We start from the raw sequence: 12,384 nt of genomic DNA on the forward strand, positions 1-12,384 counted from the left end.
CAATCTATATATAGACAAGTATTGCTGCTGACAGAATTGCATAAGATTATTTGACACGGCCTATCCTATATTTACAATTCTAGAAGATTCACTATTTCTCTGTTGTGTATGTGAGGTGTCTGCTTTGAGAGTTTAGTCTCTGCTGTGCTTCCATGTTCTGCTGTGCATGCGTGATATCTGTTGTGGTTGCTATGATGTTTTTGCTTTGTGCACGATTGTGGGCCTCTGTCTTGACAGATTTAATTTGGCCCTTCTCTTCTTCCTTAATACACGTCATATTTTGGACACCAACTTGTTTCGAGCAGCGTTGTGAGCATCGTTCATGTAGTCTTGTGGTGAGTTTTGGGCAAGAGAAGGGGGAACCATTGCTAAGCCCATAAGACAAATAAGAAGGAAAGAAAATTTGGACAAACCCATGTTTGTAATTTCGTGTTGAAGGTAAGGTAAAATCCTAGGCGCTAGCTGCATGGATGAGAAGTGTGCCATTAATACATGAGTGGCTATATATAAGGAGAAATTATGAATTTTCTATTAACTACGTACTTTATATAAGTTACGGCCAATTGTCGCCATTTTAAGCAACTTAAAGTTACAAACTTCCCCCTTGGACATGCATTAACACTGTGCGTTCAGTTCCAGATAAGTTTTAATTAGAATGGAGAAAACTAGAGATCGATGAAGGCCGGACTCCTTTTCCAAAATGAGACTCTTTTTAAAAAAATTGTCTAAAATAGAACGACTAATTAAGCTGGGTGACACAAATTACGGCCCCTTTGGATCTCCGTATTATAAATTATTCTCTCCAATATTTTTGCCGGCGAGTTCTTCGTATTACTTCAATATGTAATGCTCAAACAATTTAATTTTTCTATTAAAAAATTTTTAAAATTATTTAATCTCATTTTAAAACTCTTAACACAGCCCTAAACAGGTCCTAAGTCTGAAAAATAATAAAACCCGAGGAGCAAAACATCATTCACAAAATTATCCAAAGAAACCCGCCTTGATCTCATGAAACATGGCTGTTTGACCAGGGAAGAAGTGGCTTTACCTGGGTCGGATCTCATGGTAGTTTGGACACTGTAGCCACGCTCAAGAAGCCTTATGATCAGCCAAGATCCTATGTATCCTGTACCTCCTGTCTAAAATAGAGGATTACAAATTATTCTCTCCAATATTTTTGCCGGAAGATCGAGTTCCTGCTTTTTTTATCATGTGCCAATGAATTTGATGACCGTTTTAACGCGCGCCTTCCAATAGGCCCGTGATCACGCACGATGTAGATTGAATATTTCTTCTCGATCAGGATACATTGGGCCATATGTAGCACATTTAATATAGTCATCCTTCCACATAATTTAAGGAATTAAATTATCACAACGCTCCAACTAAATTTTTTTCTATGTTTGACCAAAACACATATAAATCTCTATGTCCTACAATATTCTCTCAAGAGTATATAGATGAAATAAATTATCCAAGACAATGAACCTACGTATGTACAATTAAGGGCCATAAATTATGTTAAAATCCTACATATATAATTTGTGTTACGTACCCTGCGCACGTATTCATCAAACCATACATGCATATGCTCTAATTAGTGGAACAAAAAAATATGGCTTCAAGTGACAGGGCAGGGCTGTAATTCATGTCAATAACACGTACATGCATGTTTTCAAGTAGTACAGAGTTACAAATTAAATAGAGAAAGGGATGCCATGCATGATTGTGAATTCAATCACTGTTCGTGCATTTTTCAGTCAAGGGGAGATCAATGCCAACAATATGGTCGGATGAGCCTGATCTCATTTCTCGCTTACTGTTTGAACTCTTAATTTTGTGAATAAGAAAATCGTCGCCGGACTTCACTGGGTCCCAAAGGACCTAGCCGGACACTCCAGTCATGATTAAGTTATCGACCACTCTTTTCTTATCTCTAGTGAAATTCAGGAGAGAGTGAGTGAAAGCATTTTATTTCCTTCGTCTCTATCCTCTTTCCATCTTATAGAGTGACCTTTTATAAGATTTTCAGAGTACATGATAGATGCTTATCATGTCATGTCATGATTGGTTAGACATAGTTAGGATCACTACAAGAAAATTACAAAAAAAAAAAAAAAAAGGTTAAAATTAGAACGTCTGATCTAATGAAAATAGACAAATATTACATGCTTCAAGTTTTTTTTTTTATTATATAATAAAAAATTTTGGGGCCACAATTTAATTAAGCTTTTATTTAAGAAGAATTTAATTTTTTATTGGGGTTATATATATTTTTTAATTTTAAAAAAGAACTAAATATTTATAAATTATCAAGTTTTCTGAACAAAACAATTACTAACCATATTTTGGGTATATAAGTACTTGAACGGGTTAATTATTTTAAACATTTTGTTAAGTTTTTTTTTTTAGATCATGAAGGAAAAATGGTTAATTTGCCTCGATCTGCTCTCTTGAATCCGGCGGTGATATTTTAATCCTATGTATAGATCCTTAATCTATATATATATATATATATATATATATATTCTCCTCGATCGACGAAATCAGTTGATTGAGGCAGCTAGCTAGCTAGACGTATTCGGTTTTAACTTTTAAGGACCAAAGAAAGGCATGCAACAAGTCATGAATAGAAAGGGAAAAAGCCAGATCATAGGCTGCACAATACAAAAAGAATGAAATTAAATATGGGATCCATTTTAATGGTGATCATCAAGTGAGCATGCATTGAGAGCATCCCATTGGGTTCTCTAAAACTACTTTTTTCCTATAATTTGAAAATTTTTTTAGGATTACTCTCAAAACCTCCCTCCATCCGGATTCTTATTTTAAAAAAAAGATTTAGGGAATGAATGGTGGTTTCTCATATTTGGAAAACTACTATTCATTCCCTAAATCATTTTTATCAATATTTTATTCATTTTAATTAAATTAATTATTCTTCCAATCGTCTACACTTTCTTTCATACTCATATTTATTGTAGTTTTAAATAATAGTTTTAAATATAATTTAAATAACTACAAAAATATAAAAAAATAATAATTTTAAAAATATTAAAAATAATTTAAATTTTTATTTAAAATATTCACTAGAGTAATAATTCAAAACATAAAAAAAAATATTGAGTAGTTAAATTTGTAAATGAAAGTGAGAGAAAAAAATAATAAAGAAAGAATAGAGAAATATTATTTTAATGGAATAGGGAATGGATATGGAATGAGATGTAGAAGGTTTTTGAAAGATGAATAAAATTTAAAAATTTTTTTTAGGAAATATACTTTTTAGCTAAATTATAAGGAATTTTATAGGGAATTCAATGTGAATGCTTTGAGGCTACAGTACTATATATATATATGTATATATATCTATTTATTTTCTCATTCTTTTATTTGCTGAAAAATGTTGGCCGGCCGGCAGAGTTTCGTAATATTCTTTGCCCTTACTCTTTGCATGGTGCCTGGGACTTGTACTGAACCTACAATACAAATTAAGAAAACGTACGTATATGATCAATTATTGATATGCTGAGAATTACTGACATATGATTAATTATTAATATGTTGAAAATTATATAATTAAAAAAAAAACCTGAAAATAAGTATTAATTTAATATACGTAAAATTGTAAGTACATCCAGTAATATTACACTACTCACCGATCGAGTAAATCAGAGAGCCGGATATATAGTATGTAGCAATATGAAAGTTAAGTAATATGTGCTTACAATTTTACAATAATTTCAAACTCTTTCCATTTAATTTCCTGGAAAACTTATTTCTTTTTTTACGTGCCTATACTACAAGAAAAATGAGTTTTTGTGACCAACTTATTGCAACCAAAAGACTATTCGCAACCAATTTTAGTTGTAAATAATCATTTCGCTGAAATTAACTGGTCACAAATAAACAGTTTCCTTATAACTAGCTATGAATTTCGTGACCGTGGCCTTCCAATTATAGGCCCCGGCCCATACATCATCACGCTGTAGATAATTGATTGATCTCTAGATTTTCCCTGAAGTCATAAAGTCAGATCAAGAGCTAGGGAAGAACATATATATATATATATATATATATATGAGAGAGTTTTGAAAGTGTAAAATTGAGATTTACACCCTCCAATAAGAGAGAGACACATCAATAATCTCAAGAGATATACGGTAGACCCAATAACACGAACGCTATTCTCAGGAAACCCTTTCTCTGCAAAATGCAGCAAACGTCTCTCTCCACACTCTCAACAAAATCTTTCGCAAAAGCTCTCTTTCTCCTAAATCCGATTCTATGTCAGTCTCTCACCTCAATATATGAATAATAGATGAATGTTAATGTAAAAAGAAAGAAATATAAGATATTTAACTACATTTTCTTCAATAGTACTATTTTTCTTAAAAAAATAGAACTTTTTTTTTTTCTACCTTCAAAGCTCCAAGATTGGGTTTGACATCGTCACCAATAACGACAACTTATGGGGTAATATTTAATTATTATCATAAGCTGGGATGTTTCTAGGCAACTCATGGTAGGTAGAAAGGAGAGAGAGCGAACAAGCTAGACTTTTGAGAGAGAGAGAGAGAGAGAGAGGTTGGCTTCTCCCTCTATGAATTTGAGGAGAGAGAGAGAGCTGATCTTAAGAACAATGGAGGAGGAAAGAGATTGGGAGGGGGACGGAAAGGGAGGGGAGATCAGATTTTTGCGAGAGGATACAGATTCTCATGATCACGAGTCCCTGCATATTGGTTTCTCGTATGTAATGCAAAGAAAAGCTAATTTCGTACTGCAGGATGGTAGAGCCAGCATGAATGAGTGGTACTATATATAGGGAAATTATAAATGCTTGGGGCAATATGCAAATGATCATATATAGTAGTACTTTGTGGAAATTATGTCATGGGTTTTGGAAGAGTTAATGATCTTTAGTAGAATGTTCAAACGTGGGAAGCGTAAATTAACTTTGGTGGAACTAAAGAGACCAAAACACCACTTGCATGCAGTACCATATATAATAATTAATGATGATATTAAGTTTTATATATATATATATATATATATTTCATATATATATAATGCGTATTGTATGTACCATCTACATATGATTCGAAAAATACAATTATACACATAATCTGAGAGGAAAAAAAAATGCTATCATGAGTTATCGTATATTAATATCAATTTTGGGATTATATATGACACGCGTTTATAAGAATCAAAGACAGGCCGGTAAGTGTTTTGTTATCTCTAGCTAGCAGAAAACTAACATGTTTAGCTAGCTTTAATTACAAGAAAAGTGTTAAAAGAAATTAATAAACAAAATAAAAGAAAATAGACATGAAATATTCTATAAGATAATAAAAGAAAAAGGTTGAAAGAACTCTAATGAAAATAGACATGAAATATTATATGCTAGCTTCAAGTATTTTCATAATTATATAATAAAAATTTTTAGGTACACAATTTAAGTTTTTAAGAAAAATTCAAGTTTTTTTAATTTTTTTACTCGGGTTATATATTTTTTATTTTTTAAAAAAAAAACCTAAATATATATAAATTTTCAAGTTTTCTTATAAACAAAACATGAATTACTCATAACCATATTTTGGTTTTGCCCATGCTCCCTTGAATCCGCCGATAGATTTGGATGGTAAGATGAGAATTTTTTTGTTTTAGATAAAAGTTTAAAATATTACTTTTTAATATTATTATTGTTTTGAAATTTGAAAAAGTTGAATTGAGATTTGAAAAAGTTGACTTGTTTATTATAATTTGTGTGGAAATTTGAAAAAATTGTAATGATGAAATGAGATGAGATGAAAATTTTATATTTCATCCTACTTGCCAAACCTACTAACATGGTAAATGTTTTCTGATCTCTAGCTAGCAGAAAACTAACATGTTTAGCTAGCTTTAATTACAAGAAAAGTGTTAAAAGAAATTAACTCTAGGAAAATCATGGCAAAGTGTCTTTTACTCATGTAGAAAAGATATTCTATAAGATAATAAAAGAAAAAAAGTTTGAAAGAACTCTAATGAAAATAGACAAATATTATATGCTAGCTTCAAGTATTTTCATAATTATATAATAAAAATTTGTAGGTACACAATTTAAGTTTCTAAGAAAAAGTCAATTTTTTTAAATTTTTATTGGGGTTATATATTTTTTATTTAAAAAAAAAACCTAAATATATATAAATTCTCAAGCTTTCTTATAAACAAAACATGAATTACTCATAACCATATTTTAGTTTTGCCTATGCTCCCTTGAAACCACCGGCAAATTTGGATAGTGCGAAGAGAATTTTTGATTTTAGATGTAAGTTTAAAATATTATTTTTTAATATTATTATTATTTTAAAATTTAAAAAGTAGGTTTGGCAAGTGGGATAAGATACAAAATTTTCATCTCATCTTATCATTATAATTTTTTTAAATTTTTACATAAAATATAATAAACAATTTAATTTTTTTCAAATACCAATTAAATTTTTTCAAATTTTAAAATAATAATAATATTAAAAAATAATATTTTAAATTTATATCTAAAATTAAAATTTTTTATTTCACTATCCAAACCTACCGGCGGATCCAAGGGAGCAGAGGCAAAACCAAAATATGGTCATGAGTAATTCATATTTTGTTTATAAGACCGGAGTGGGAAATATTGACTCGAATTGGTAGAAGTCTACGCCTTTAATTATCCTGTAAGAAAACTTATAATTCGAGTCAATATTCCTACTCCGGTCTATCACTAGCGGCCAATTATTAAGTACCGTATTGATCATGTTAATGTTATTGTTATTCAAAATATGCAAGCAATTAATTAGATATATGTCCATATGTGGCCAAAAAATCAATGCACGGGCTTTGTCGTTTATTTTTATAGATGAGATGATTTAAGATAAAAATTAAAAATTAAATAAAATATTATTAAGATATATTTTTTTAATAATATTTTTATTTAAAAATTTAAAAAATTTATTTTATTTTATTATATAAAAATTAAAAAAAATTATAATAATTAAATTCAGCAAGATAAGATAAGAATGATGGTAAAACAAGAGGCTTAGTCCATGGTGGGACTTGGGAGTCGTACCTGATCTGTAATTCATGACCACCGTAAGTTAAGACTGCGTTTAAATGTTAAATTGAATTGAATTAAGATGATAAAATATTGTTAGACTATTATTTTTTAATATTATTATTATTTTAAGATTTGAAAAAGTTAAATTATTTATTATATTTTATCTTGAAATTTAAAAAAAATTATAATTATGAATTGAAATAGATTAAAAGGAGTTTAGCAATCAAACGTACCGCGATTGCGATCAAACACGCGCGTGCGTGAACTCGGGTGGTCCTAATTATGGTGATAGATCTAACATATATCGCATTGAACAGTACTACTGGTCATGACCTGACGATCACGGCTATCTCGATGCATGCATGATGCCGTGATCATGAATTAACTTAATTTGTGGGTAGAAAAATTAATTAAAACTCGTGACAGCATGTTATATCGAAGGCAACAATTGATTGCATGGAAAGCTGGGAAAAAACCTGCACAATACAAAAAGAATGAAATCTGCATGGGATCCATTTTTAATGGTGGTCGAGTGAGCATGCATTGAGGCAGTCTTGTGCATGATGAATTAATTAATTGGCCTGCACGGGACAAGAGATCAGATATTGGACAAAAAAGGTGAAAATCGAATGCCATTTCGATTATCGATGGGGATTCTGTTTTCTGGATCGAATGCAATGGATTTTATATAGAGTAATGTTACTGTATCGCTTCATTTTGTCTCTTTATTTTGATTATTCGTGTATTTATTTTTTTTTCTTTTACTTAGTGTTTAAATAAGTGACTATTAGTATATTGATATATTTTTTTAATTTTAAAAAATATATAAATATGTTAAAAAAATATAAAAATAAAAAGAAGAAAAAAATAAAAAGTGAAATGTGTACTAATGAGCACGCCCAATGGTCAAAGTTGGGCGGCACACTAGCACTACCCTTCTATATACGTGGGTGTGTACCACTAGCACTACCCTTCTATATGTGTGAGTACGTACGCACGTATTTAGGACTAATTACCAGGGTCGACCATATCCTACTACTCTAGCATGCAATTATATATATATATATATATATATATATACACACACACACACACATACTAGCAGTAGTTTAACGTGAAAAGCACGTTTGCCATATTTGCCTAGTTGGAAGGAAAAATAAAATTTTTGAAAATAATGTGTCCAAACAACAAACAAAGTATCACTCCTTAGAGCATTCACAATGATTTCTTCATCTTATCTTTTAAAATACATCACAAAAACTTATTACTCTTTCTATTTCACATACTGACTTTTACAATATATCATACATCAGCTTATCTATTTTTTCTTTATATCATTTAAATATTATACTTTTTAATATTTTTTATTCATTTCAAATATTTTCTCTAACTATTAACGATATACTCATATCTTATGATATTTACAATATCTCTCTATATACAATGCTATATAATTATATTCTATTTTAAACTAATTCAAATTTATAAGCTAAACCAAAATATAAATTGATTAAAAAAAGATTATATTTATGAAAATATTCTCAAAGTATATTATGAAAGCATGAAAGATAATACACAAAATAACCCTTCTACCGTATATCCACCCTTTCGTCCGAATAAGAAAAAAAACTAGTCATAGAATGTAGCTACACTCGAAGATGCATGATGATTATTATTATTTATTATTATTATTATTATTTTTTATAGTGATGCCATGAAATGTTGAGATTATGCCATCAAATGAGAGAGAAGGGCTAAAATGAAAATATGATAACTTTCGAGTAGTGGGAAAAGAAACTTAGAGGAGAGGGAAATTAATTTAAAATATTTTAAAGTTGTGAACAATAGTCTCTACATCTAGCGGGATTAATGTAGCGAAATGTATAATAAAAATGAAATACAAAATCCATTAGAATGGACTTTTGAGTAACTTTCTTTATATTTTATAAAAAATTGTATTTTACAAAAGCCATTGTGAATGCTCTTACATGCGACACAAAATCTTGAGCAATTAAGTTAGTTGTAAGTTCACAATCAATAGGATTGAAAGATTACATAAGATTGATTAGTAAATAGCCTAATGCATAATAGCATAAAACCTAATATAAGCAAGCATTTATGGATTTCCATATTTCTCTATAATATAAGCAAGCATTTATGGATTTCCTTAATTCTCTATTTTAACTGGAAGAGTTTTTTCTAACCGTAATATCTCCAAACATTTCCTTTGGATTGATCATGATCACATGTTAAAGCTTTACATGGAAGTTTCAGCTTTACAAATTAACTATATTTGACAGTAGATATCAATGCATGCATGTCATGTTACCTCTCCAACCATGCAGAAGATATAGTGAGGTCGTACGAAGCAAATCCACCCTCATTCTTTCTGCATTTTCAAGAATAAGAAAATATACTCAAATTAATTAAGTTTCTTAATATAATAGATTAAAAAAATAATAGATTTTTTTAATAGATTTCTTACCGTATCAGATGGCCTGGTGGTTATCCCCTTAAAAAGGGGCTCAATGGCCATTATCCAAGAAGCAAGCTTTAATTATCCGGTTATTCACCTGATCATTGAGCGGGCCACTAACTACGTACTCTTATCCCCAACAATTACCATTAATAATCGAACTTCATGAAATGCATATTGGGAAATATACTTGGAATGTGATAAATCAATGATCAACACGATCCATATAAAGGTGATCAATTAAAAAAATATAATGGCTTTATTATATATGTCTGTCATTCTCTTCCACAAGAACAAGAAAGTAAAAATACGATCTAGCTAGGAACTAAGCAATTTGTGGCGTATAAATTAATTAAGTTGTCGCAATATGCAGCATGTATAGTTGGGAAGAAGCCAAACGTACTTGCGCCCTCAAAAAGAAAAAAAGAAGCCAAAAGTGCGGGAAAAAACAGGCAGCCCATGCAAACGAAGTCGACGAATGAGTAGTACCTGATCCTCATATATAATATTACTTCACGAGTTTCACTTTATTTATTCAGAGTTTGATGCCAATATTACTTGAGTAGCTTATTTAAGGTCACCCTCTAAAAACTCGTAGATGCATGCATGCTTGCTTTGATCAGGAACTACAAGTAACGATCGAAAAGCTCTAATTATTAATTAGTAAGGCCACTGCCCGGCATAGTTGCCCGGGGGGTCATAGTTGCCAGTGATGAAGGTGCCGCCATTGTTGCATCTGACTTTACCACAGCCCAAGCGCAAAGAATCGCTCCAAACCACCTGAGTATAGTGGCCGCACTGGCGGCCGGCAGCACATGAGTTAGAGCTGTAGTTGTAGTCGGCCTTCTCTGCTACCCAAAGGTTAACGGCAGCCGTTCCCGAGAGGTCACCCCTACTCCATGCAATATTCTCACCGTAAGGGCCACCCGAGTGCTCTAGTCTGCAATCACCCTTCAGTTGATTAGCATAATTCTGTGCGTATGCCGCTACGGTAGCATCCCAAGTAATAGGTCCGACTCCAACCTGTGATCGAGCTGCGTTGTGGGCGTTGACGTAGTCCTGTGATGATGAATCAATCTGGGGACAGGAGAGATGGATGATGGTATAATCCAGGACACAGACAATTGCTAATGAAATGTTACCCATTGCAGTATTGCCCCCCGGCCACCTTGGAAAGAAGGGAGAAATTGACTTGCGGTTGCCTTTGGTTGACTTAAAAAGTAATTCAAAACAGGGTTAGTTTAGACTACTTGCGTACTTCCATACTTATTTGCTGCAAAAGGGCTAATGTTCCATACTTCCATACTAAACCTGCCCTTAAAAAAAGGTAATGGGCGTGGTCATGGATCCTGGATGCACAATGGGGGCTGGCCCAAGGAGATGCTTGAACTTTTCTACAAGAATCACATGATCTCCCAATGTAAGGCTTAAGTGGGCCCAGAAATAAATGCCCAAAGTGCTGCAATGTGTTTATTCGGCCCATTTGGGTTTATTCGGCCTTTTTGGTATCAAATTAATGAATATTTCATGGATGAGAATCTCCTAAAACTTGTGTCCCAATTCTCCGCGAGATAAGGCTTGGGAGTGGGGCGAATTCTACCTGCTTTGACTGGTGGCAGCTAGGGTCATCTCCCCAAGAGGCGAACATATGAAATAAATCAACTTGATTCAAATACAACGACTAATTTCATTAATATTGTAAAATAACAACGCTAGTTGGGAGGAGGGAGATCAGATCAATCATGGTACTATCATATTCATTGTCAACGGAATGAAAAGGAAAAATTCAATTGCTACTAAATATAATAGGAAAAATGATCATTTTTTTCCATAAGCAACAGCTATTAATTAGTACGGCCGCTGCCCGACATAGTTGCCGGGTGGATCATAATTGCAAGTGATGAAGGTACCACCGTCGTTGCATCTGACTTTACCACAGCCCAAGCGCAAAGAATCGCTCCAAACCACCTGAGTATAGTGGCCGCACTGGCGGCCGGCAGCACATGAGTTAGTGTTGTAGTTGTAGTCGGCCTTCTCTGCTACCCAAAGGTTAACGGCAGCCGTTCCCGAGAGGTCACCACTGCTCCATGCAATATTCTCACCGTAAGGGCCACCCGAGTGCACTAGTCTGCAATCACCCTTACGTTGATTAGCAAAGTTCTGTGCGTATGCCGCTACGGTAGCATTCCAAGTAATAGGTCCGATTCCCACCTCTGATCGAGCTGCGTTGTGAGCGTTGACGTAGTCCTGTGGTGATGAACCAATTTGGGGACAGGAGAGATGGATAATGGTATAATCCAGGACACAGACAATTGCTAATGAAATGTTACCCATTGCAATATTGCCCCCCGGCCACCTTGGAAAGAAATGTTGGGTAAATCAACGCAGCGAAATGAATAAAAGCGAAAATAAAATAGCACACTCACATACAATTACACTAAGAATTTAAAGTAATTTGACAATTGTCTACATCTATATAAAAGAACTTCACTAATAAATAGTATAACATAATAAAATATTATAGCGAAGGTCACACTTCATTCAACTCAACTTTATTTTTTTCTCTTAAGTTCTCCCGACTCTCTCTCTTCACTTCGTCTTTGGTGTATTTGAAACCTCAATTTATAGGTAAATATATTGTCTCCTCACATGTATGAATGCATTCAATTTGAAACTAAATACAGTTACCTGCTAGCAACTATTGTGGACTAGACATGGACATCAACAAGAAAGGAGAAATTGACATGCGGTTGCCTACGGATGACTCAGAACTTCCATATTTATTTGCTGCAAAAGGGTCAATGTTCCGCAGCGAGTGCAGCAATGA

The 12,384-nt window shown here is 32.6% G+C and overlaps 2 protein-coding genes across 2 annotated transcripts; both read right to left on the reverse strand.

Moving 5' to 3' along the window:
• Positions 1-10,034: 10,034 nt before the first annotated feature.
• LOC109014781 (pathogenesis-related protein 1-like) lies at positions 10,035-10,986 on the reverse strand. Its single transcript, XM_035684185.1, has one exon. The coding sequence runs from the start codon at positions 10,701-10,703 to the stop codon at positions 10,218-10,220; it is 486 nt and encodes a 161-aa protein (XP_035540078.1). The 5' UTR covers positions 10,704-10,986; the 3' UTR covers positions 10,035-10,217.
• A 238-nt stretch (positions 10,987-11,224) lies between these two features.
• Positions 11,225-12,153, reverse strand: LOC109014782 (pathogenesis-related protein 1-like). The gene has a single exon (XM_018997281.2). The coding sequence runs from the start codon at positions 11,889-11,891 to the stop codon at positions 11,406-11,408; it is 486 nt and encodes a 161-aa protein (XP_018852826.1). The 5' UTR covers positions 11,892-12,153; the 3' UTR covers positions 11,225-11,405.
• Between the last annotated feature and the right edge of the window lie 231 nt (positions 12,154-12,384).

Source organism: Juglans regia, chromosome 13 (genome assembly GCF_001411555.2).
Source record: "Juglans regia cultivar Chandler chromosome 13, Walnut 2.0, whole genome shotgun sequence".
NCBI lineage: Eukaryota > Viridiplantae > Streptophyta > Magnoliopsida > Fagales > Juglandaceae > Juglans > Juglans regia.

Bases quoted from the DNA above. Each gene is read 5' to 3' on its own strand.
- LOC109014782 (XM_018997281.2), bottom strand. From the start codon at position 11,891: ATGGGTAACATTTCATTAGCAATTGTCTGTGTCCTGGATTATACCATT.
- LOC109014781 (XM_035684185.1), bottom strand. From the start codon at position 10,703: ATGGGTAACATTTCATTAGCAATTGTCTGTGTCCTGGATTATACCATC.